At 43.3% G+C, this 24,200-nt stretch overlaps 2 protein-coding genes across 3 annotated transcripts in view; one reads left to right on the forward strand and one right to left on the reverse strand.

Moving 5' to 3' along the window:
* The window catches only part of grik2 (glutamate receptor, ionotropic, kainate 2), a gene marked incomplete at both ends in the record, with an annotated part of 235,751 nt that extends 223,076 nt beyond the window's left edge, over positions 1 to 12,675 (forward strand). For both annotated transcript variants that reach the window (XM_080737324.1, XM_080737325.1), the window contains 2 exons: positions 986 to 1,236; positions 12,511 to 12,675. In XM_080737324.1, the coding sequence (XP_080593450.1) occupies positions 986 to 1,236; positions 12,511 to 12,675 (416 nt within the window). The remainder of the gene's footprint in view (positions 1 to 985; positions 1,237 to 12,510) is intronic.
* A 4,316-nt stretch (positions 12,676 to 16,991) lies between these two features.
* LOC308297297 (C-reactive protein-like) overlaps positions 16,992 to 24,200 on the reverse strand; it is a gene marked incomplete at both ends in the record, with an annotated part of 56,222 nt that continues 49,013 nt past the window's right edge. Inside the window, one exon of the mRNA XM_080740710.1 lies at positions 16,992 to 17,117. Within this exon, the coding sequence (XP_080596836.1) occupies positions 16,992 to 17,117 (126 nt within the window). The remainder of the gene's footprint in view (positions 17,118 to 24,200) is intronic.

Below are 24,200 nucleotides of genomic sequence, written 5' to 3' on the forward strand. Positions count from 1 at the left end.
TACGTTGTTGAATTACAGTATTCTCCCCATTCTGACAAAATGGTATATTCCCAGGTTCCGCAGGTCAGCTGCACAGGTGCAATGCATTATTGTTAATTGTGGCATGTTTATTAACATGCCACACGCGCCTTCGCGCGCGTGCAAGACACCAGTCATGTTGCCATACCTTAGCTTTTTCTAAACTGACGCCACTGAAATCTGGGATTGCAGGACTTCTGCATTTAAAACGATACTGCACGTGCTTCTACCATTTGAATCCCTACTTCATTTACAAGAAGTCTACACAATTACAGAATGTAGAATCATTTTTATTTTGATTGACCTGTTATTTCTCCTATGGTACCACATCAATACAGCATGGAATTATGGACAACATGTCAAAGTTTGAGGTCTGAGAGGCTCATCAAATGGTGGTCTGCGTCTCTAATGCAGAATAAATAATGAACCTTGACATGAAAAGGGTTGAAAAACACATATAACTCTATGATTTCACCACAACTTTAAAGAGTTTGTGCCATAGTTTTGTACTTTTTCTGTTTTGTATGTGTCTATGGAGTTAACATTCCTCTAATAGACCCCCAGCTGTGACCCCCAGATGTGCACATTTTTCTTCACTGTGTATTTTTGGTTTCTTTCTGAAAACTGAAAGCCTCAATTGAGTCAAAAGGCCCGATCGAAAAACACAGATTTAATGACATCACAAACTCATCCCCTCCCCTTTTACCATGCACCCAACACTGTGGGTGTGGCTAACTTCAGCTGGGTCACCACCCACCTGCCAACCAGGCATACTTAATCAACTGGTGGGTGTGGCCACATAAAAACATAATTTTAACACTATATGCACTTTTTTTGGAAAGAATCTTCCTCCTAGTATAATCATAATACCTGATCATCATGTTTGAGGGGGGGGGGGGGGGGGGGGGGGGGGGGAATCATGGCACCCCATATTTAACGTATTGTTGTTGCTCTCTCCCGCCTCCAGGCTCTCCGTACAGAGACAAGATCACCATCGCCATCCTGCAGCTCCAGGAGGAGGGCAAGCTGCACATGATGAAGGAGAAGTGGTGGCGGGGCAACGGCTGTCCGGAGGAGGAGAGCAAGGAGGCCAGCGCCCTGGGCGTGCAGAACATCGGCGGGATCTTCATCGTCCTGGCGGCCGGACTCGTCCTGTCCGTGTTCGTGGCCGTGGGGGAGTTTCTCTACAAGTCCAAACAGAACGCACAACTTGAAAAGGTATGGGAAGGAAGGCCCCTGTTCAAATGTTGTCGCTGTCGGGCAGAAACCTCCGATCTCCATATCAACGTTTTTCAGGCCAATACTTTGTAAACTTGACCTTTCGCTCTGTACCAGGGCGGACTGGGACACAAATTTGGCCCTTGCATCTTGGCGCAGACCGGCCCACCACAACCGGTGCGAACCTAACATAGAAGATCTACAAGCCCACAACGCGTCAGAGCAGCGACGCATTGTGGGCTTGTATCAGCTGTTTTATGTTTGGGTGGGACTCCTGGGCCACAATAACCTGTAATTGGGCTACTGGGCTGGTATTCAGATGATAGACAAGTCAGTGGGCCAATCATGTGACGTCTCTCTGCTCTGTGGGCCTGTGCTACAGAAGGATTGGCCCTCTCCACTTAGTGGCTGCCCAGCCTAAAAATGACTGTAAATTATCCTAAAATGGTGTCAAAGTATTCTGGTATCCCGGTATTCCAGATGCCCAGTCCACCCCTGCTCTGTACCTGGTCTGCTCTTTTTCCCCTGTACACCAAACCTCTTTGCTGAAAATGGTGGATCCACAAGCTCGAGCTTTGAGCTTGTAGATCTGCTACTTTTTCAAATGTGAATACCTTTTTGGACATATGAGGTTTCCACCCGACACAGACAATATACTTTCTTTATGAAAGCATTGTTTTTTTTCCCGTTTTACACAATTCCCAGGTATTTAGTAGGAGACACAACATATTGCCGTTATCATCATGCAACCCACACACACACACACACACACACACACACACACACACACACACACACACACACACACACACACACACACACACACACACACACACACACACACACACACACAAATGGGTTATCATCGCTATAGGACAGAAAATGGCACTAGGATAATATTGATGTCATGCCATTCCTCAGACACAGTGACTCAGTAAATGTATGTGAAGGATAATGTGCAGTACGTGGGCCGCTCTTACTCAGCTAATTGCCTCACGTAATGTGAAGCGAGATAAATACATATGAGCTCAATCACTTTGCATTTTTAAGTGACCATCTGTTCAATTCCTGAAGCTTATTTTGCATCCATGCCATTATAATAACCAATAAGATAAGGGTTGGTTTCTTTGCATTTACTCATTTAGGCCCAAAGGCGACAACAAGAAAAGAAACGTGAGGATTTCTGCTGTCATCACGGACCCAGTCCCAGGCTAGACTTTAACCACCATCCCAAATGACCTCAAGAAAAACTCAAGAGACTTTCTTTTTGTATTGTAAATTAAGATGCTCTAGAAATGCCCGATATTATATACAACCAGGGGCGTCACAAGGGGTAGGAAAGTTGGACTGAGTTACCAGGGCCCAAGGTGGAGGGGCCCTAGTAACTTTAGCTATTGAAAAATAGCAGATATACAAGCTCGCAGCGCGGCACTCGGTGCCGCGCTGCGAGCTTGTATATCTGCTATTTTTGAAAAGTCGTGAAAATGTGCGCAAATCTTTGAATATATGTATTTTTTAAGCTAACATTTCTAACTCAAATTTTGCTTCTGGGGGTCCCTGGAACTAAATATTTTGAGATCGGGGTCCGTGGCCAAATACATATGATCTTGGGGGTCCTTGACATAGGTTTCTTGCACACATTTCCACAATTTTTCAAAAATAGCAGATCTACAAGCTCACAGCGCGGCACTCGGTGCCGCGCTGTGAGCTTGTATATCTGCTATTTTTCAATAGTTAACATTCATGGGGGGCCCGCAGTGAATCCTTGTACCCAGGGCCCAGAATTTGGTGTGACGCCCCTGTATACGACCCGGTATTTTCTGAGACTAGAGTGAATGGACACTTATCACTAAACGACAGCGGGCACTTCTTGCACAATGTTTGGATTGTTGGCAGCGGTGCATGGTTGGGACCATAGGTTTAATGAAACCTGCACATGTGGAACAATAAGGTTTGCTCTAATGCAGTGGTTCTCAAACTTTGTTTTAATTTAATTTCAAGGACCCACATAACTCTGAGAGTGTACACATGGTTCCATTTGTACACTCTCAGAGTTACAGACCTGTAAGGGTCCTTTTGGAACCCCCTCAAAGAACACAGAGGGTCCCTGGACCTCACTTTGAGAACCACTGCTCTAATGCATGACCCACACCCTTAAAACATTCCACTCCAGATAACCGTTCTAGATCTGGGCAATTACACAACACATGTCATGTATGGTTTGATTCTAGAGCTTTCCTTTTTGGGTCACAACAGCAAGCTACTTACACACGTTCTTCATATGCTGTACATCTGGGGACATCTAATCTTGTGAGCAATTATTACATTTTGGAATTAACTGAACAAATATACATATTAATGGTCTAAGCAACAGCTGGTGCTCTCATACCTCTCATAGCTTATCATGGGACAAAAATAACCCCAATTCCCACTCCAAGTCCCGTGTTTGGTTTGGCTCTGCAGGAATGGTCATTAACAGCTGTCTGCGAAACCTTCCACTGTTCAAGGAATGTCTTTCAACTCAGTCAAAAAAAGTACCTTTCATTGCAATATATTACAAACACACGGACACACACACACACACACACACACACACACACACACACACACACACACACACACACACACACACACACACACACACACACACACACACACACACACACACACACACAATGTGAGCTTGTGCCTAGTGCCTATTAATAATGGTGTGTTGAGGCTGAAAGAATGTAGAACATAATATGATCTATATTTCATATATCTTATTTAGAAATTTCAATATTTACTACCATAACTCATAGCTCATTACTATACTGATTTCCTTGTCAAATATAAGCAGTCATATAATACAACTCAGTATAAACTCAGAAATAATATTAAGTTAAGTCACCAACATCTACCATGTATTTTAAGTGTTGTTAGCATATAGTCAACGACCATTATGAAACACTATCTCAAGATACGTGAAGCTTGAGTGAAGCTGCTGGAGTCTCATAATCTATAAGACATTTCTCCTCTAAACAAGTAGGCTAATTGCTTTTTTCTCTCTTTCTTTTCTTCCTAAAATAGTCATTGTCTGACTGTTGTTCTAATTTATCAGTGATTGTAACTGGTAATAGCGATGGTTTAGTTGTCCAGTTGCTATCATGCATCAGTTATCTTCCTACTCTAGTGCCTGGTTTATTTTGGTTGCGCACCATTTCTTGCACCAAAAAATAGGCTATCTACAAGCTCACGGCGTGTCACAACGCATTGTGTTGTGAGCTTGTAGATTCGCCATTTCTGGTGTTCAACACTGGCACTCAACTAAGTATAAAGGGCTGTACACACTGAGCAATATAGCTATAACTATAATGGAGTGGATGGCAGATTTCACACCAAAAAAAAAAAAAATATATATATATATATATATACGATGGTGAACAATATAGTTATGGTTATAGGAATGTGCTCAGTGTGTGAACGCCCCTCAACTCAGGCTTCAGTATGCAGCAGGCAATAATGGAGGCTGGTGAAGCAGACACAAATGATAAGAAATAGAGAGTGATACACGCACTTCCATAAGCATCTTGACAACCCCCCTCTTACCATCTCGCCCCTCCGCCAAAAGCGGTATGCGCTTTGGACGCGAAGCTTATTCATTCAAAGAGAGCGAAACTCCACATATTATCACAGTCACAGATTTACAGGATCCAAAACCTACTGTACCCTGATGATGCAGACAGGTGTTTGAGAAGACTGTTTTTGAAAAGCTCTTTTTCACAACAAGAACCGTGTCGAGCCAGGAAACCTTTTTCACAGGTTCTGGCTCTGTTCCAGAAAAGTTCTCAGAACCTCATTTGGGCCCTGTACTAAGCATGAGTTCTACGAACCCAAAACTGAGAAGAGGTCATACTTTCAAAATGTTCCGAAAATAGTGAAAATACCGATCTATAAACTCACAGCGTGTTGTGGGCTTGTAGATCGACTATTGTCACTTTTTTTTAATAATGGGGTACAATGCCGGAAGGTCCTGGTTTTACCCTGTGTAGTGGAAAAGAGCTTTGAGATAAGTCTATGAACCACTTTTCAAAATGTCTATTCAGAAGCACTGTATTGTAAGCACTTTCCCACCGTTTTGCAAATGGCACTAACTGTGCTGCTGAAATGTCGTCAATTAAGAGCATGGGGCATGATGCACCACACACACACACACACACACACGCGTACACACGTACACACGCACGCACGCACGCACACACGCACACACGCACGCACACACACACACACACACACACACACACACACACACACACACACACACACACACACACACACACACACACACACACACACACACACACGCCACAGTGTAATTGATTTCATCTGTACAGAGCTGCATCCACTCTGCAAGAATAGATGAATCAGTCATGAAAACGAACAAGGGCCTGCTGAAATGGATCTATATTTGATATATCATCGCGGTCGGGCGGAAACCTTGCACTGTATGTCCCAGACTGTTTCAGGAAAAGAAAAAAGGAGCCTGTGTTCCAATCCATGTAATTACTATTTAGTCATAAATTATTTTTAGTTCTTTTCAATAGTTAAATATTTACATATAAAAAAAACCTGACAGACAGACATAACATCTTTCAACCTGGCGTCCCTGTTTTTGGCATGTCATTATAGGAGAGGTTTTTCGAAAATGTTTCCAAGAATTGCAGAAATAGCACATCTACAATCTCACGACGGCTATTTTTGCTACTGTCATAATGTATTAACCCATTTAGAACGGGTACACATTTTGTGTATCATTATTTTATGCTTTAACTATTGAAAAATAGCAGATATACAAGCTCACAGCGCGGCACCGAGTGCCGCGCTGCGAGCTCGTAGATCTGCTATTTTTGAAAAGTCGTGAACATTAGAATTTTGACCCGATTCTATAAGTGTCTTTTGAATCCTTCTAATTCTAGGCCTAAATGGGTTAATATCATAGGGTATTCATTTATGAACAAATATGGAGATATATGTTTCTGCCCGACAGCAACGATATGTCTGTGTGTGAAAGAAAAGAGGAAAATGTGCAGCGATATGTCTCACTTGGACCACCACACGCAGTCCAATGCAAATGCAAATTGTCATTAGGCTAATCTGTGAAAGTCAGCCATATATTTTGTTTCATTGCTCCAGGCCCTTTCACATAATTGACTACCACCTACTTTTTACGGCACTGGAGTTGTTTTCTTACCATGATGCTGAAAGTGTCAACTTGAAAAATGTGGTGCTAAGCATCTCTTTGTTGTGTTTCACATGCTTGATAGCGCACACCCGGCAATTTGCATTTTATAATTACTTCTGTTTTGTAACATTAGAAAGGAGCGGAAAAAATAGCAGCATGGCGTTGATATAATGGGATGAGCCATACACCCTCTCGTACAATGGATAGAGGTCCTGTTAATGGTGTTTTTAAATCCAGTCCAAATAGATGTGTTAATGTCTTAAAAATGTCTGTTTTTGAGATTACTGCATTTGCCAATCTCAGACTGTGTCAGACAAGAACATTATGTTAGATTAAGCCGTATACTTGTATAAAAAAAAAAGTTTATTAAAAGATTATCAATAAACATTTGATAAGTTTACAAAAATATAGGCTGCTGTAGGCTTGTCATTTTGATTCATCCACACATGGTTGCCATTGTTGTTGTTCATTCCATACATTTTCATTATTGTTTTGTATTTATTTCTCTTTCAGTATGCTCCCCATGCATTCTTCTTACACATTCCATCTCCACTCTTACATGGTGGCTTTTTCATTCTGATGTAATGATGACTTTATGATTACTATATGATCACATATCCTTGACCCCTTTCATTCTGGTGTCCCTATTTTAGGTACAGTGTGTCATTATACTGTAGGCAAGATTAATTTCCACATTTCCAAACATAAAGAAAATTTGGATTTTTGAAGTAGTTAATAACTATTGAAAGCCAGCTTTCACAGGACCTACAGTGGTTGACATGAATATGATTCGAACACTAGTTGAATTCCAATGCCACTGTTACACACTCAAGCCAAGTCCACATTTTGTCCTCTTGAACCATTTGGATTTCTGACTGTATCCAAAACAAGCCTTGCGTGTTCTTGAATTTTGGCCTTCTGGTGTCACAGATTCAGACCAGCAACAACATTGATTCTGGACAAAAAAAAAAAAAAGCAACAACAACACCACAACAAGAGCCTCATGAAGGACCTCAACGGAACATTGTTGTACCGTCACCGTGGTAACTGGAAGGCTCACCCCCAAAACACACACGCCCCCATTTTTTTCTGTGGACCGCTCGCCCCCAGCGGTTCCTGTATTCTTGTATTTGTTTTTACTGAGGTTAAGGTTAGGAATAATAGTTTTACTGAGGTTAAGGTTATAGGAATAAGTTTAGGTTTAGACATAGTTTAGCTGAGGATAAGATTAGGAATAAGGTTAGGTTTAGGCATACTGAGGTTACATCTGACGTCACGTTTAGGAATAAGGTCAGATTTAGGCATAATAGTATTGCTCAGGTTACACTTAGGAATACCTGCTGCCGACAGCTTCGAGGTCGGCGGATTTGACCCGGGGGCGAGCGTGTTTTGGGGCGAGCGTTCTTGTATTCATGGGTTTCATTTGTAGTCCTACACGGCCATGTTGAGGACCAACACAGGTGTTTCAATCTGTCTGATTGTTATTGGCATAGAACTCATGTTCTACGCCAGTGGTTCTCAAAGAGGATTCCAGGGACTCTGTGGGTTCTTTTATGGGGGTCTAAATTGAACCATACAAGTCTGTAACTCTGACAGCATACAAATGGAACCACGGGTCCATTTGGTTGTATGCTGTCAGAGTTAAGGGGAGACCTTGAAATGTGAAAGTTTGAGAACCACTGTTCTACGCCAATCAGAACACCTGTGTTGTCAACATGGCCAACACGTGTGGACTGCAAATGAAACCCATGAATTCCTGTCACCTCCATCCCCGACTCGTCAAAACTCCCATGATTACCATGGTCTGTTCCCTCCCTTCCTCCTTCTTCTCCTCCTGACCGTACCCTCCCCTCTCCCCGCCACCACCTCCTCCTCCTCCTCCCTTCTCCCTCCTCATGCTCCTCCTTCCCTCCCTGTAGCTGCTCCTACGCTTCCTCCTCCCACTTCTCCTCCTCCCGCTCCTCTTCCTCCTGCTGCTCTTCCCTCTCTACCTGCCTCCTGCTGCTGCTGCTGCTGCTGCTGCTGCTGCTGCGGGGGCCGCGGGGGCTGCTGGGGCCTCACAGTTACCACCAGGGCTCTCGGGGGAACAGGGACCACCTGCCGTGTGTGAGGAACCCATCGCTCCTATACTGCACACACACACACACACACACACACACACACACACACACACACACACACACACACACACACACACACACACACACACACACACGCACGCAGGCACGCACACATGCACGCACCCACCTGCACAAGTTTGCATGAGCACACTCTCACGCTCAAGCATGCGCACACATGTGCGCACCACTCAGCAGACGTGTGTATGCCAACACTGTCTCACCCCCAAAAGTCATATTGTGACTTATTGACCAAACGTCGACATGTGACTTGAAATAGGACATAACTCGGACGGCGCTGAGTTGGCTCAAGCGGACTTGAGCCACAGCCGAGCGGCTCCTTCGTTTTAACATATTTTTAAAGTCAACTTGTTCCCTATTTGCCCCCCCTTCAAGTAACATGTTGACGTTTGGGGGTGATACAGTGTTGCTCAAGCATGCGCAACAGTGTGCGCACCACTCAGACACAGACAGACACAGCACAACGGTGTCGCGTGCCAAAAAAAGCCGATCAACAAACTCACACTGTGACGCATTCAGCAACACGTTGTGTCTTGTCGATCGTCTGTTTTCGGCATTAAACTAGACACCACACAGACGCACACACACACCAAAATCAGACGACAACAAACAGGAAACCACAGATCAGTCAAAAACCACAAAACAGCTACTTGTTTATCGCCCGCCGGGACTGAGAGACACGGAGAGCGAATCCAAAGACCACACCGCACCGCAGCCATGCCTCATTCCATCTGCATCACAGCATCTTATCCTGTGATCAACATCAGAGCTCAAATGCAAACCTTGGTGGGTTTGCACGTGGCAGGAAACCTCCAAACCACCCTCGTTATGTTGGACTTCGACCACATAGTCGTGGAAAGCAGGCAGTAAAGTGTCAAGATTTATGATCCCACCATTTTAGCCTTCTCCTCTTGAAGTGGGTAGTTCTCCCTCTCTCTCTCTCTCTCTCTCTCGCACTCCTGAACAGTACAGTGCAGCTGTACAGCTGCAGGTTTGTGGGAGTCATAAAAACTCTGTAATCCAATGACCCTAAACAGCAGCCATCAATCGGCACATGACACCAGCAGGCAACCATGATGGCAATCTGTCCCCAGAGAGAGAGAGAGAGAGAGAGAGAGAGAGAGAGAGAGAGAGAGAGAGAGAGAGAGAGAGAGAGAGAGAGAGAGCTGCTTTGCCCACCAAGCCTGGGGCTTTTATGGCCGTTACTGGTAAAACATTGCCGTGCCATTCAATTTCACTGGGAGGAAAATCAATAGCCATGAAAAGCCTGTTGGTCGGAGTGGTTCCGACAATCAGTGGCCGTGGCGTGAGCAATACATCTCAAACAGGTCCCTCTGGCTAGGGAGACGTCTTGATTATTTTTGGGCATAAGCTGCAAAATGTTTTCATTGAAGGCACATAGACGTATACCTAAACAATGGCGCGTTGGCCTGCGAATTCAACGTACGTCTGTACAGACAAGACATACAGGAAAGGGCTACTGAATTAACTGAAGTGCACAAGCGGCCACACTCTCTCTCTTGCCAAACATTTAATAAAATCCAATTTAGGTGAAGAACGCCTAGCAACATGTGTACCATGCTGTTTTCTTATGAGAGTGTTTGTTAGATCAAGCCATGATCAGTGTCATCGATGCTTATGAAGGAAGATAAATGTTTCAGGGAGAAAAGGCTGTCATGGTATAAGCATGGGGTTCTGAACGACTGTGAGACAATGTGATCTTTCCATAATTCAAGACAAGAGTCATGGAGGTTCTTTCGAAATTCCAAGCGTTTGAGAAACCACTGGTCTGAGTCACAGTGATGATGGAATTCTTCTTCCAACACAATATTTGCAGATGCCAGAGTAGCTTATACGGGAGAACAAGTGGAGAGAGAAGCAGCAGTTTAATTGGCCGTGCAGAAACACCATGCGTGGATCTGAGTCAGACGAGATGCAACACGCAGGGGCGTCACAAGGGGTAGGAAAGTGGGACTGAGTTACCAGGGCCCAAGGTGGAGGGGCCCTAGTAACTTTAGCTGTTGAAAAATAGCAGATAAACAAGCTCACAGCGCGGCACTCGGTGCCGCGCTGTGAGCTTGTATATCTGCTATTTTTCAATAGTTAACATTCATGGGGGGGCCCGCAGTGAATCCTTGTACCCAGGGCCCAGAGTTTGGTGTGACGCCCCTGGCAACACGCATCAATAAGTCATGCTGCTCGGCGGGCCGGGCACACGGGGGACGGGGAAATGTACCGTATTGCTCTACTGTACGTGTGTGTTTGTGCTGTGCACGCATCTGTGCTTATGCGTGTATGTATATATCGTCGTTTTCGTGTGGAAACCTTGTATGTCTAAAACCGTTTGTTTTGTATTTATCATTTTTTTAAATGATTTAGATCGGCTGTTTTCACTACTTTTGTGCGACGGCCTTGTATGAAGAAGCAGGGCTTTACTTTGCAAGAAATTTACAAATTTGAAACTTGGAGATACGAGGTTTCTGCCCGACAGTGACGATATGTATACGTGCGTACGTACGTATCTGTGTGTCTGTCTTTTAGGATCATATATCATTATGGCACTGAGTTCAGATTTACCTCAAACCCTTTGCGCTGTGTTCACCTCCTTCTGAAGCACCAACCAGTCACATCCTCACCAGCTCACAACCATACATACCAGTTACAGCCAGGGGGTGGGCGGGACCCCTTTTAATAGGAATATCCACGTTCATGCATTTCCCGACACTACTGTGTATAGCTGAGAGACACACAGGTATTTTAGTCTGTGATATTATCAAGAAGAGACCAAGCCAGTTACAAAGAGCTTCACCACAGGACAGCAAAAAAAATCAATAAACAAGCAAAATACAAAGAATAAAACTTGCATCACTGTAAACAATTGTTCAGCACAAAGATAGGAACACGTTGAATTAGTAGACCAGGATTCAACGTGAGCTTTGTTGGTACAGAATGTGAATAATAACCATAATATGACATAATATGACTAGTAAAAACGATTATAATTAGGATCTACAATTCAATCATTCATATTCAGCAAGCTCCTGCATCGTAAAATGCTCTTGTGTAGTATCTGCTATGACAACAGTTGACACAGATCACATCATGCAATGTGGAACTGCATGTACTCATATGAAAGCTCCCCAGAACACGAAAGTGAGCCAGCAATAAGGTCAAGCCCAGTCAGTAGTACAGACATTCTGTACCGTATTCACAGTGTTTCATACTGTATAGAAACTGTCTGTGCTCACAAGGGGATATATCTTTCTTTTAATTTGATTATTTACCAGAGCAGTCTCTGACAAATTGACTGTTTCGGCCAACAGGCCTTTATCACACGCTGATGAAGGCCTGAAACGCGACTGAAATAATCAAATTAAAAGAAATATCCTCTTGTGAGTGCGGACTATTTCTGGTCTGCATCCCTCTACCCTTCTCTGAAACACACTGCCATCTTTGCCTAGTATACACTGTAAAAGAAGAGTATACAAATGGTTCAGTTTGTGCACTCTTCAGATGTACATGAACACTTAGGGATTTTACTGTACACAATCTATGCAACACTCCCCCCCACCCCCACCCCCTCGATCCAGTTTCCCTCACCCCTGAGCTTTCCCACCCTCCCTTTGCTCGACTGTGTCACCCTCCTCCTCCCTCAGTCCCCTGGCTGTGACTCTGGGGGACAGCCGGGGGGAGGCAGGCTGCCTGCTGCCCAATAGGAGCCACCACCCCACCTCCCAAACCTCTCCCGGGTGGAGACATGGGTTTGTTCTGCTGCCTGTAAAACCATTGGATCATCAAGGCGGCCTGAACCTGAAACCCATTCTCTTTCTCTACCCCTTACTCCCTCCTTCCCTCTCTCTCTCTCTCTGTCTCTCTCTCTGTCTCTCTCTGTCCCTCTCCCTCCCCGTCACACAGAGGTCCTTCTGCAGCGCCATGGTGGACGAGCTGCGCGTGTCCCTCAAGTGCCAGCGCAGGCTCAAACACAAGCCTCAGCCGCCCGTCATGGTCAAAACGGAGGAAGTCATCAACATGCACACCTTCAACGACCGCAGACTGCCAGGGAAAGAGACCATGGCCTAAAAGAGAGAGAGAGAGAGAGAGAGAAAGGGGAAAAAGAAAAACGGGACTCAACTCACAATCACGCACTCTCTCTCTCTCTCTCCTCTGTGGTCGGGAGACCATGACGTTGAGAGACACAGGGAATTAGAGGGGAGAAATGGGGGGGGGGGTGGGGGGGGTGACTGGTTGTGACGCACGGGTTGCGGGAGGGGGGAGGGGAGGGGAGCGTGGAGCGGTCCCCGCTATACCGAGCGTTGACGGACTGTCATCGCCGTTTCTTACAAAAGTTTCGCTGCAGCAGAAGAGAGGTCGAACAATGTTTCCTGTGGAAATAACTTGAACCTGGTTGCAATTTTAAAAAGTGAGTTATACCTCATTATCCTTTTCGCCACCTCGGGGAGCGAGCGAGCGAGCGAAACCGAGTGGTGCCAGAATTTTAGTCCCAACACTAGAGACCAACCCAGGACTTAGAGAGACGAGGGAGGGGGGGGGGGGGAAAGACCAAGGGGATGGAATTTAAGTGGGCAATAGAGGAGAACACACCATGGGGGGGGGGGGGGGGGGGGGGGGGGGGGCAGGTGGAAGTGCAGACGCTTCCCTTCTGAGTGGGCGTTTAAGTGCGATTTGGAAGCGTCGTCTCCGACTGCTACTCAACCAATCTTTCCACACCGCACACGACCACAGAGGCTGCTTGAGTATCACACGAGAGGGAGGCTCCATCTCGCTCACAAACGAACAGAACGGTAAACACACAGAGACACTAATGAGGAAGCAAGGCGGGAGAGAAGGATATATATCTGGTTTATTTTTTCAGCTGTTGTCGCGTGAATAGAGAGACCAGATGCTGGGCTCGACGACCATCCAGTTCCAAAGGAAACCCAGTGCCCTATTAAAAGATAAAAATAAAACACAGCATCAGCGAGAGATCCGCGGTTTCCCAAAATGTACAGAGAGGCATTGCTTAAAAAATCACACACAATATTGATCAACGTCAGAAATTGATATACTGTATATCATCCATCAGGCAATAAGTGTTTTTTCCATTTATTTGTGTTTCAGAGTACTAACACTTTTTAATCTTTAATGTGGGATGTGTGGGTGGGGGGGTGGTTGTGCGGGGGGAGACAGTATTTTTCAGTCAGATTATATAGAGACACTATTGATAAGCAGGAGAGATTACAGGGGTAGGGGCAATACACCGTATTAAACTGACTGTGTTTGCGCATCAGCAAGCTGTCAAGTTGTCACGTTAATAAAGGGAATTTTGATGATACACACACCCTTAATGTAACACGGAGGAATCCTGTAGATGTGTTTAAGGAGTTGAACCTCTAGGCGTGGCTCAGCGACCACGCACACACACAATTCACAGCTATCACACGACTCACAAAAAAATGGACTCTATTTATTCAAATATTTATTGTTTTATTTATGAATTCCTTTATTTATATTTTTTCAAGGACTGGATTTTCACAACAGCAGTGGAATGCGCCTCACTTGTTATGTTCAGAGGGGGTTTACCCAGTTAATTTTACTTTCATTTCGTTTTTTTTTTTTATTTGATTTTGCTCAATGTGTCGAGTCTCCGATTTCTGTGAAAAAAGAGAAGGCGGATCCGAGCACTCAAAAAATAAAAAGGAGGGGAACGGACGTAAAAGCAGTGTACTTTATTTCAAGACATAATAAAAGCCGACATGTTTCGACCCTCTCGGGGTCTTCATCAGGGCATATATGAGGCAAACAGACAAACACAAGTCAATATATACAGAGGGCTGCTGAGTAGCAGAGACCTAGTCAATCAGCACTGAGGACACACACTCAGAATTGCACATGTGTGTGTGTGAGCAGCACAAAAGGTAATTACATAGGAGGGACAATGAATAGAGCAATCAATCAATTAGCCAAAAAGACTAAATAAAGAGAACGAAAAAAATAACAAAATGCCAATAACAAAGAAGCAAACTTAAAGCAAAGAAAAGTATAATTGCAAAAAAGTTTAAAGAAAACACATAAAGTCTATATCCTCATTTAGACCTGGAGGGCACAATGCGTCTAGGGAGTGGATCCAAAATGTTTCTCTCTGGTTTAATTTTCTGAGCCGATCTCCGCCTCTGGTTAGCGGTTTTATCTGCTCAAGACCAATGATGCGCAGTAAACCATCATTACTGTTGTGCATTTCTTTAAAATGTCTTGCTATTGGATATACCATGTTGTTTGTGCGAATAGCATACTTATGCTCAGCTAGACGGTCCCTAAGGCGACGTTTGGTTCTTCCCACATAGAACACACCAGGGCAGGTGCATGTTAACCTGTAGATGACATGAGTAGTGCTACAGTTAATGAAGTCATTAATCTTATACGTTTTATTAGTCTTAAAGTCCATAAAAGTTTTTGTTTGTTCAACGTTGGAACAATGTGGACAATGCATACATTTATAACAACCTATTGGTCTTTTAAGCCAAGAATCGCTTTTGGGGGGAGGTAAAAAGTTATTGACTAATTTGTCCCTTAAAGTCGGAGCCCTTTTAAAAGAAACCATTGGAGGTCCAGGGAAGACCTGTCTAAGGGTAGGGTCACTGTTAATGATGCCCCAGTTGTTTTTGATGATGCGGCTGATATGGTTGGCAGCAGTGCTATATTGTGTAACAAAATAAGGACGGGATTGAGAGGAATTGGTAGGCCTACGTTTCTTTTTTATTAATAAGTCGTTACGATTAATATCATGCGCCTTGTTGCGGGCACGTACGACCACATCCTGTTTATATCCTCTGCTTACAAAGCGACCAGCCATATCAGTAGCCTGTGTGTTAAAGTCATCTTCCTCATCACATAAGCGGCGTAGCCGCTGAAATTGACCAAAAGGAATATTATTTATTAAATAAGAAGGGTGAAATGAGTCAGCTCTGAGCAGCGTGTTGCGAGAAGTCTTTTTTCTAAAAATAGTAGTATGGAGATTTCCCAGTAAATCTTTGGATATAGTGAGGTCTAGAAAGTTAATAGCAGTTTGAGAATATTCAATAGTGAGTTTGATATTACGATTCAAAGTATTTAGATATTTATGGAATTCAAGCAACTGCGTCTCAGAGCCGTTAAAAATGAGCAAAAGATCATCAATGTAGCGACCATACCAGGTTATGCAAGAGAAAAAGGGGTTAACAGTGTTTAAAACAAAACGTTTCTCCCAATAGCCCAGGTATAAGCATGCATAGTTTGGAGAGAAACATGACCCCATAGGAACGCCAATACACTGTTTATAAATAGCGTCAGTAAACATGAATACATTGTTGTGAATGATCCAATCAGTAAGCTCAACAATAAAGTCAGTGGGTGGCAAAGCATCTCTATCTGAAAGGAAAAACCTCATGGCCTCCAAACCATCATTATGGTCAATGTTAGTGTAAAGGGATTCTACATCCATGGTAACCAAAAAATTATTCTGTAAATTAGTAAGAGTAGAAAGCTTATTTAAAACATCAGTGGTGTCCTCTATAAAAGAGGGGAGTTGTTGAACATAAGGCTTAATAAAGCTATCAATAAATTTGGAGGCTGGTTCAGTAAGAGTGCCAATTCCAGAGATAATAGGGCGGCCTGGAGGATTATCAAAAGGTTCTTTATGTATTTTCGGGAGTAAATAAAACGAGGCGAGCATAGGGAATTCAACACCTAAAAACTTAAATTCATTATCAGAGATCCATTGAGCCTCCCTAGCCTTGACTAGGAGTTCATGGAACTCAGTTTGCATAGCAGGTAAAGGATTAGTAGACAATTTCACATAATGTTTAGAATCAAGTTGTCGCTCCGCCTCAGAAATATATTGCTCTTTAGACAAGATCACCGTGGCTCCGCCTTTGTCGGCCGGGCGAATAATAATAGAGTCATTCTTTGATAGTTCATCAAGTGCCAAACGTTCACTGTGTGTCAGGTTGGGCCTGGGTGTAAAACCCGAGCCAGGGTGATCAGAGAAAAGTTTTTCGATCTCAAAATCAACTTTCTTGGTAAACGCTAGGAGGGAGGGATTGGAAACAATAGGGGCAAAGCGAGATTTGGGTCTGAAGGCAGCGCCAGGAGCCTCTGTAATATCAGACTGAATCTCATGAGTAGAGTCAGAGCTTATAGTGGTAGGGGGAGGATTGTTGTGAGTGTGTCCAGCCTGGTGATGATACCACGTCTTTAAATGCAGGCTCCGATAGAAGCGGAACAGATCAATTCTGGTGTTAAATAAAGAGGTACCGTGGGTAGGGGCGAAAGACATACCTTTGGACAATACTCTCAATTGTTCATTATTGAGGTTGATATTGGACAGGTTCACTACCGATAGGACTTCCTCGGGAGGTCCCTCAGTTGGTGTCCCTGGTGGCGGCGCTGTGATAGCGCACCGCCTCCGTCGGCCCCGACGCGTCCTCTGTTTGTTGCTGCTGTTGTTGTGGAGCTGTTTGTCGAGTGTAGAGGAGGCCAGTCGTGCTCTAAAAAATGGCCATTGTCGGTGGATACATTAGATGCCCTCTCATCATCACTGCTGGCACCGAGGTTAAAGGACACCCTTCTAACATTGACCATAATGATGGTTTGGAGGCCATGAGGTTTTTCCTTTCAGATAGAGATGCTTTGCCACCCACTGACTTTATTGTTGAGCTTACTGATTGGATCATTCACAACAATGTATTCATGTTTACTGACGCTATTTATAAACAGTGTATTGGCGTTCCTATGGGGTCATGTTTCTCTCCAAACTATGCATGCTTATACCTGGGCTATTGGGAGAAACGTTTTGTTTTAAACACTGTTAACCCCTTTTTCTCTTGCATAACCTGGTATGGTCGCTACATTGATGATCTTTTGCTCATTTTTAACGGCTCTGAGACGCAGTTGCTTGAATTCCATAAATATCTAAATACTTTGAATCGTAATATCAAACTCACTATTGAATATTCTCAAACTGCTATTAACTTTCTAGACCTCACTATATCCAAAGATTTACTGGGAAATCTCCATACTACTATTTTTAGAAAAAAGACTTCTCGCAACACGCTGCTCAGAGCTGACTCATTTCACCCTTCTTATTTAATAAATAATATTCCTTTTGGTCAATTTCAGCGGCTACGCCGCTTATGTGATGAGGAAGATGACTTTAACACACAGGCTACTGATATGGCTGGTCGCTTTGTAAGCAGAGGATATAAACAGGATGTGGTCGTACGTGCCCGCAACAAGGCGCATGATATTAATCGTAACGACTTATTAATAAAAAAGAAACGTAGGCCTACCAATTCCTCTCAATCCCGTCCTTATTTTGTTACACAATATAGCACTGCTGCCAACCATATCAGCCGCATCATCAAAAACAACTGGGGCATCATTAACAGTGACCCTACCCTTAGACAGGTCTTCCCTGGACCTCCAATGGTTTCTTTTAAAAGGGCTCCGACTTTAAGGGACAAATTAGTCAATAACTTTTTACCTCCCCCCAAAAGCGATTCTTGGCTTAAAAGACCAATAGGTTGTTATAAATGTATGCATTGTCCACATTGTTCCAACGTTGAACAAACAAAAACTTTTATGGACTTTAAGACTAATAAAACGTATAAGATTAATGACTTCATTAACTGTAGCACTACTCATGTCATCTACAGGTTAACATGCACCTGCCCTGGTGTGTTCTATGTGGGAAGAACCAAACGTCGCCTTAGGGACCGTCTAGCTGAGCATAAGTATGCTATTCGCACAAACAACATGGTATATCCAATAGCAAGACATTTTAAAGAAATGCACAACAGTAATGATGGTTTACTGCGCATCATTGGTCTTGAGCAGATAAAACCGCTAACCAGAGGCGGAGATCGGCTCAGAAAATTAAACCAGAGAGAAACATTTTGGATCCACTCCCTAGACGCATTGTGCCCTCCAGGTCTAAATGAGGATATAGACTTTATGTGTTTTCTTTAAACTTTTTTGCAATTATACTTTTCTTTGCTTTAAGTTTGCTTCTTTGTTATTGGCATTTTGTTATTTTTTTCGTTCTCTTTATTTAGTCTTTTTGGCTAATTGATTGATTGCTCTATTCATTGTCCCTCCTATGTAATTACCTTTTGTGCTGCTCACACACACACATGTGCAATTCTGAGTGTGTGTCCTCAGTGCTGATTGACTAGGTCTCTGCTACTCAGCAGCCCTCTGTATATATTGACTTGTGTTTGTCTGTTTGCCTCATATATGCCCTGATGAAGACCCCGAGAGGGTCGAAACATGTCGGCTTTTATTATGTCTTGAAATAAAGTACACTGCTTTTACGTCCGTTCCCCTCCTTTTTATTTTTTGAGTGCTCGGATCCGCCTTCTCTTTTTTCAAGTTTTATCCCACTGATCCTGGTAGCACCCGCCACACGTTTTTAACTTTGCTGGTACCTCCTGAGCACCTAGTTTCTCTTGTTCTCTCCGATTTCTGTTTTGTACTCCTGTGTGGCTCCTTATTTAGTTTCAAAACTCCTCACATTTACTTGTGTGCAAATGCAATTTCTATGAAAAAGTGTTTTTGTACGAAGAGAATCAAAATTTTGTAATAATTTTTATCAACACAGACAAACACACACTCACACACACACACACACACACACACACACAGACACAGACACAGAAAAATACACACCACCGTGGGGTGTCATTCATGGCAGAGGGATCTCAGGCCAGGTAGTGTGTTTTGTGGTATAGTTCAGGATCACATCCCCCAATGGGCTGATGTCAGGCCAGATTGTGGAAGCGTATTGGCTCAGGATGCTATCCCAGAGGTGTCATTTAATAATAAAATGTAAAAAATGGGAGTGGCAACAAAGTGACCACTTTATGATCAATTTAAAAAAATATCGTCATGTTGGGAAACCTTGAATGTCCAAAACATACCTTTTTTGTTATTATTTTAAAAATGATTTAAAATAGTGAAAATAGCCGATCTACTAGCGCACAACGCCTCGCACCGAGAGGTGTTGTGTGCTTCCGCGAGGCGTTGTGTGCTTGTAGATCGGCTATTTTCACCACTTTTGTGCAACACTCTTGTATGATGAAGTAGGACTTGTGATTCATGAATGTATTGTTTGCGGAAAGAAAAAAGTTGGGGTGGAGGAAATATTATGATTAAAATACCTGCATCTTTAGGTTAAATCAAAAAAAGCCCATGGGTGCTGGCAATTGTCCAAAACCCAAATGACGCCTCTGAGGAACCCCAGACTAGCCTCTGGAACCCATGTGCTTTTTCATCCCAGAGTAATAGACCAACACAACAACGCATCCCCAGTGGGCTGATGTGGTGCTTGTGGTGGTTCATGGGAGGCTATCCCAGACACACCTTCCTCCACGGGCCACATGAGGACCAGACTCACACTAACCCAACCCACAGGGGGAACCCCCTCCCCCAAGGTAGAGAGAGGCGGCACATTGTGGTATAATAGCTTCAGTGACATTATGTGTTTTGGAAAAGAAGAAGAAGAAGAAGATGATGAAGAAGCAGACGCAGAAGCAGAACAAAAAAAGAACTATTTTTATCATGTAAAGGAATCATATTTAAAGAAAGCTATTTTTACTCCAGGAGAAAGAGAGGTAAACGATACCATTGATTAGAGCAAATATAACTATTATAGCGTATACACACACACAACAGGATGGGAAGAGGACTGCCAGTGATGCTTATCATTCTTACACCCCTGATTACTGATAGACTGCTAGAATCCAGTGCTGAGAAATTGTGTGTAAATGGTTTTAAAAAAGGACAAAAAAATACAATAAAAAAAAATAAAGATGTAAATTAAAAAAATATATATAAAGAATACTTAACTAATTTTGAACAATGTTGTGAAAACAAAAATGGAGTGCACACAGTTTACCCTTTGAAGTTGATGCACAAGTTTAAAGAAAATTAAAAAACAAGTATTCACAACTGTCACCTTCGCTGTCTCTTTATTCGCCAGGGGTTCACGTCAACAGCTTGGATCAAACGCTGCGGAACAAAGAGTGAAATTAGCAGAGCACTTGAAAGGGCCTACTATAGAAAGCTGTTAGAACAAAAGAATATACGGTGTATTCGTATTTTAGAAGTATAAAATACAAAAACAGCAATATTGTTGGCAAAGCAAGAGGAACGGTAGTCTTTGAGAGTAAAAAGCAAACCACAACAAAGAAAAAAAGGTTCCTTTTGAAGTTTTAAGATAACTTTAACAGAGCTAAACAAGCGTAGCACTGTGTGTTTGTGTGTGTGTGTGTGTGCGCGTGTGTGTGTGTGTGTGTGTGTGTGTGTGTGTGTGTGTGTGTGTGTAGATGGATAGATTGATACCTTTATTATCCCAAGGGGGAAAATCAGTCGCCCAGAGGCAGCACAACAGTATAAGGATATTTACAAAGTTACAGAGAAGTATGGAACGAATAAAAAAGAACAGAGTACAGTAAAGAGCAAGGTACATCAAAGAAAGGGAACGAAGAATAAAGTGTAAAAAAAACTGTCAATGCTCAACGTGAAACAGCCAGCTTGTGTGTGTGTGTGTTTGTGTGTGTGTGTGTGTGTGTGTGTGTGTGTGTGTGTGTGTGTGTGTGTGTGTGTGTGTGTGTGTGTGTGTGTGTGTGTGTGTGTGGCGCATATAGGGCATGGTGACCGTGACATGCATGTGCATGTCTGTACAGGCATGTATGTGTAGCACGTGTTTGTGTGCTTCGCCTTCTTTTAAAAGTGTAAAGACTCTGGCATAACAAAATTCATTTCCACCCAATTTATAATTCCTAAGTGCATGCTTATAGGCAAAACACTAGACTACAAGGTGCACATGAATCTTTGATGCCTATGCATGTGCATACATCATAAATGCATTCTGGACCCATGTGTGCCACATTCACTCTTGTTGGAAGGACTAAAAGTGGACGGAGCAAGCAAAACGGGACATCCATCCATCTTCTTGGCAGTATTAGTTTTGACAGCACTTTATTTTGTTTAGTCATGGTCTTTTGAATGAAATGTAATTTAGTTTTAGACATCTGAAAGATTTAAGCTTTAGTCTAGTTTTAGTTGACTAAATAAAGGTAGTCAACAGACATTTTTCGTCATAGTTTTAGATGACAAAATGAACACTGCTTCTTGGAGATGGATAGATGAATATAATGCAAGCGCAAGCAAAACGGTACATATTACAATAAAATACTCTGATGAGAATGTTTTAGAATGATGAAACGCAGCTGTGTCTTTGCATGCAGACTGCTTCAAGCCTCTCAAAAACCAAACACTAAAGCCAGTATTGATGCTGTTGAGGTCTAACATTACACTCCCCAAAACACGTGGAATCTGCTATTTTTGAAGACAAATGTTCCCCTCAGAATAAAAACACACAAAGATTTGGAGACCCCCTGTAGTAACTCTGAGGACCCCCTAGGGGTCGCGGGCCCTCTGTTGAAGATCCTTGCATGATACTGTGCATTGGGTGCTATAGCCTATTGGATGGACAGTGCACTATAGCAGTTGCCTGGTTAAAACCAGACCGAACACAACAACACCCCCTAGGAAGTGTGTGATAGAGGCTGGCAACGCCAGGCAACTATAGCAGTGGTTCCCAAACCTTTTAGCTCGTGGCCCAAAAAAGAAATCAGATGTTTGCCTGGTGAAAATAACAGATCTACCAGCACACAACGCATCACCAAAGCGCCACGTTGTGATCTATTTTCACTACTTCTTAAACATTTGTTTTCTTATTTATGTAATTTGTTTTAAAACAAATAATAATTAAAAACAAAATGTAGGGAATAAAAAAATAAGGAACCCATAAAAATGTGTCCGCGACCCACAAATTGTTATTGTGTTTGGGAACCAGTGGACTAGAGCAAGGGTCTTCAACAGGGGGTCCGTGTTGAAGTCTGTGTTACTACAGGGGGTCCTCCAAATCTTTGTGTGATAGAAAGAAAAAAAGGAAATCTCTATTTAGCCAGATTCTTAACCATGCAGATTCTGAGAACTTTAGCCGAAAATAGCTGATCTACAAACTCACAACGCGCGTTGTGAGCTTGTAGATCGGCTATTTTCGGGCAAAGAGGTTTGGTGTAGAGGGGAGAAGTATTAACAGTTCAAGTGGTTAAATATCTGAAAACACAAATTGACATGAATCCAAAATACACTGATGATTGTGCTGTCAAACGATGAAACTATACAGAATCTATGAAGAGGTTGTGGGGGTCCCTGCTTCATCTCTGTCTCAACAAAGGGGTCCTTGGCCTGAAAACGTTGAAGACCCCTGGACTAGAGTATAACACACGTGGTGCAAATTCAATCCAAAAACCACCTCAGTCAGCAGGGACACGAACGATTAGTTAAACAAGGACACAGCTTAACCAATCCCTGACCTCGGTGCAGCGGCTAGCCAATGACTCAGCAGAACAGCAACCAATCAGATTAAAACGCCATCCTCACCCTGACCCCAGAGGTGGTGCGGATGAGAGAAGAACGGCCACTCAAAGAGTTGCAGCAGCCAAGGATTACATTAAAGGCATTTTGTACTTTAAGTGTCTGACCTGGCTGGTTTTGTTGAGGGGTTTGCCCTTTGGGAAGTGGCAGACTGGGCAGTTCCTTTGCAGTGTGACCCCTCTGCACTATACATACTGTCCTTCAATGCATATTTATGACATTGATGGCTTATAGGGTGGACGGTGACCTCTAGAGATGGAGTCTACTGAAAGAGCATCGCTGTTTCTACAGTCAAGCAAACATGCTTTGAATCGCTTCCTCAGTGACTGACAGCTCAGATAAGGATTTCATTTTTTAATTTTCTCCCTCTTTTCTTAATTGATGCACAGCACACGTACTGTCGTACTGACATACTCTCCCTGTGTTAACTGCAAAAAATATTTGCTGTTAAAAAGAAACCAAAAATATGCATCAGGGAAGATAACCCAAAAAGCAAACAAACAGGGAGAACCTCGAAATGAGCTCATGCTTCCTTCAATGCATGTGGAGTGAGCAGGCCACTTATTATCACCTGACAGGGGGGAGTTATCTCGATAGGACATAGCGAGTGGAAAGAACACGTTATTCCAACCAGTTCCTTTCCCCCCCATCAGGTGTCCCAGCTGACCAGTCAGTGGGAGGCAGTATAGAGATCATGTTTTTAGTGAGGGTACCTGTGCTAGGGGACACAGGGAGAACATGCAAACTCCACACAGAAAGGCTCTTTCGGGAGAATGAGGTCAGTCCGTTGTCTCCCCAGGTTGGCAGAGGGAGTGTAGTGCCCAGGATTACATTAGATAATTGGCACCAGCTGAAAAATTTGTAAAAAGAAAAAAAAAGAAAGGCTCTTTTGCCAACCCCAACAGGTATGGCCACTGATAACACGGAGGAAAGAACACACCCGCAGCGTGTCAGGCGGGAATCGAACCCGGGACCTTCTAGCTGTAAGGTGACATCGCTACCGATTGCGCCACCATAGCCCCAAAACAAAGGATTCTGCTGTTCCATCCCTAACAAACAAACAAAATGTAGTTCTACTGCATCTCCAGTTCATATATTTTCACACACACAGAAAAAAAAAAAAA

This window comes from Nannobrachium achirus (assembly GCF_963921795.1).
Source record: "Nannobrachium achirus genome assembly, chromosome: 2".
In the NCBI taxonomy this organism is placed as follows: Eukaryota; Metazoa; Chordata; class Actinopteri; order Myctophiformes; family Myctophidae; genus Nannobrachium; species Nannobrachium achirus.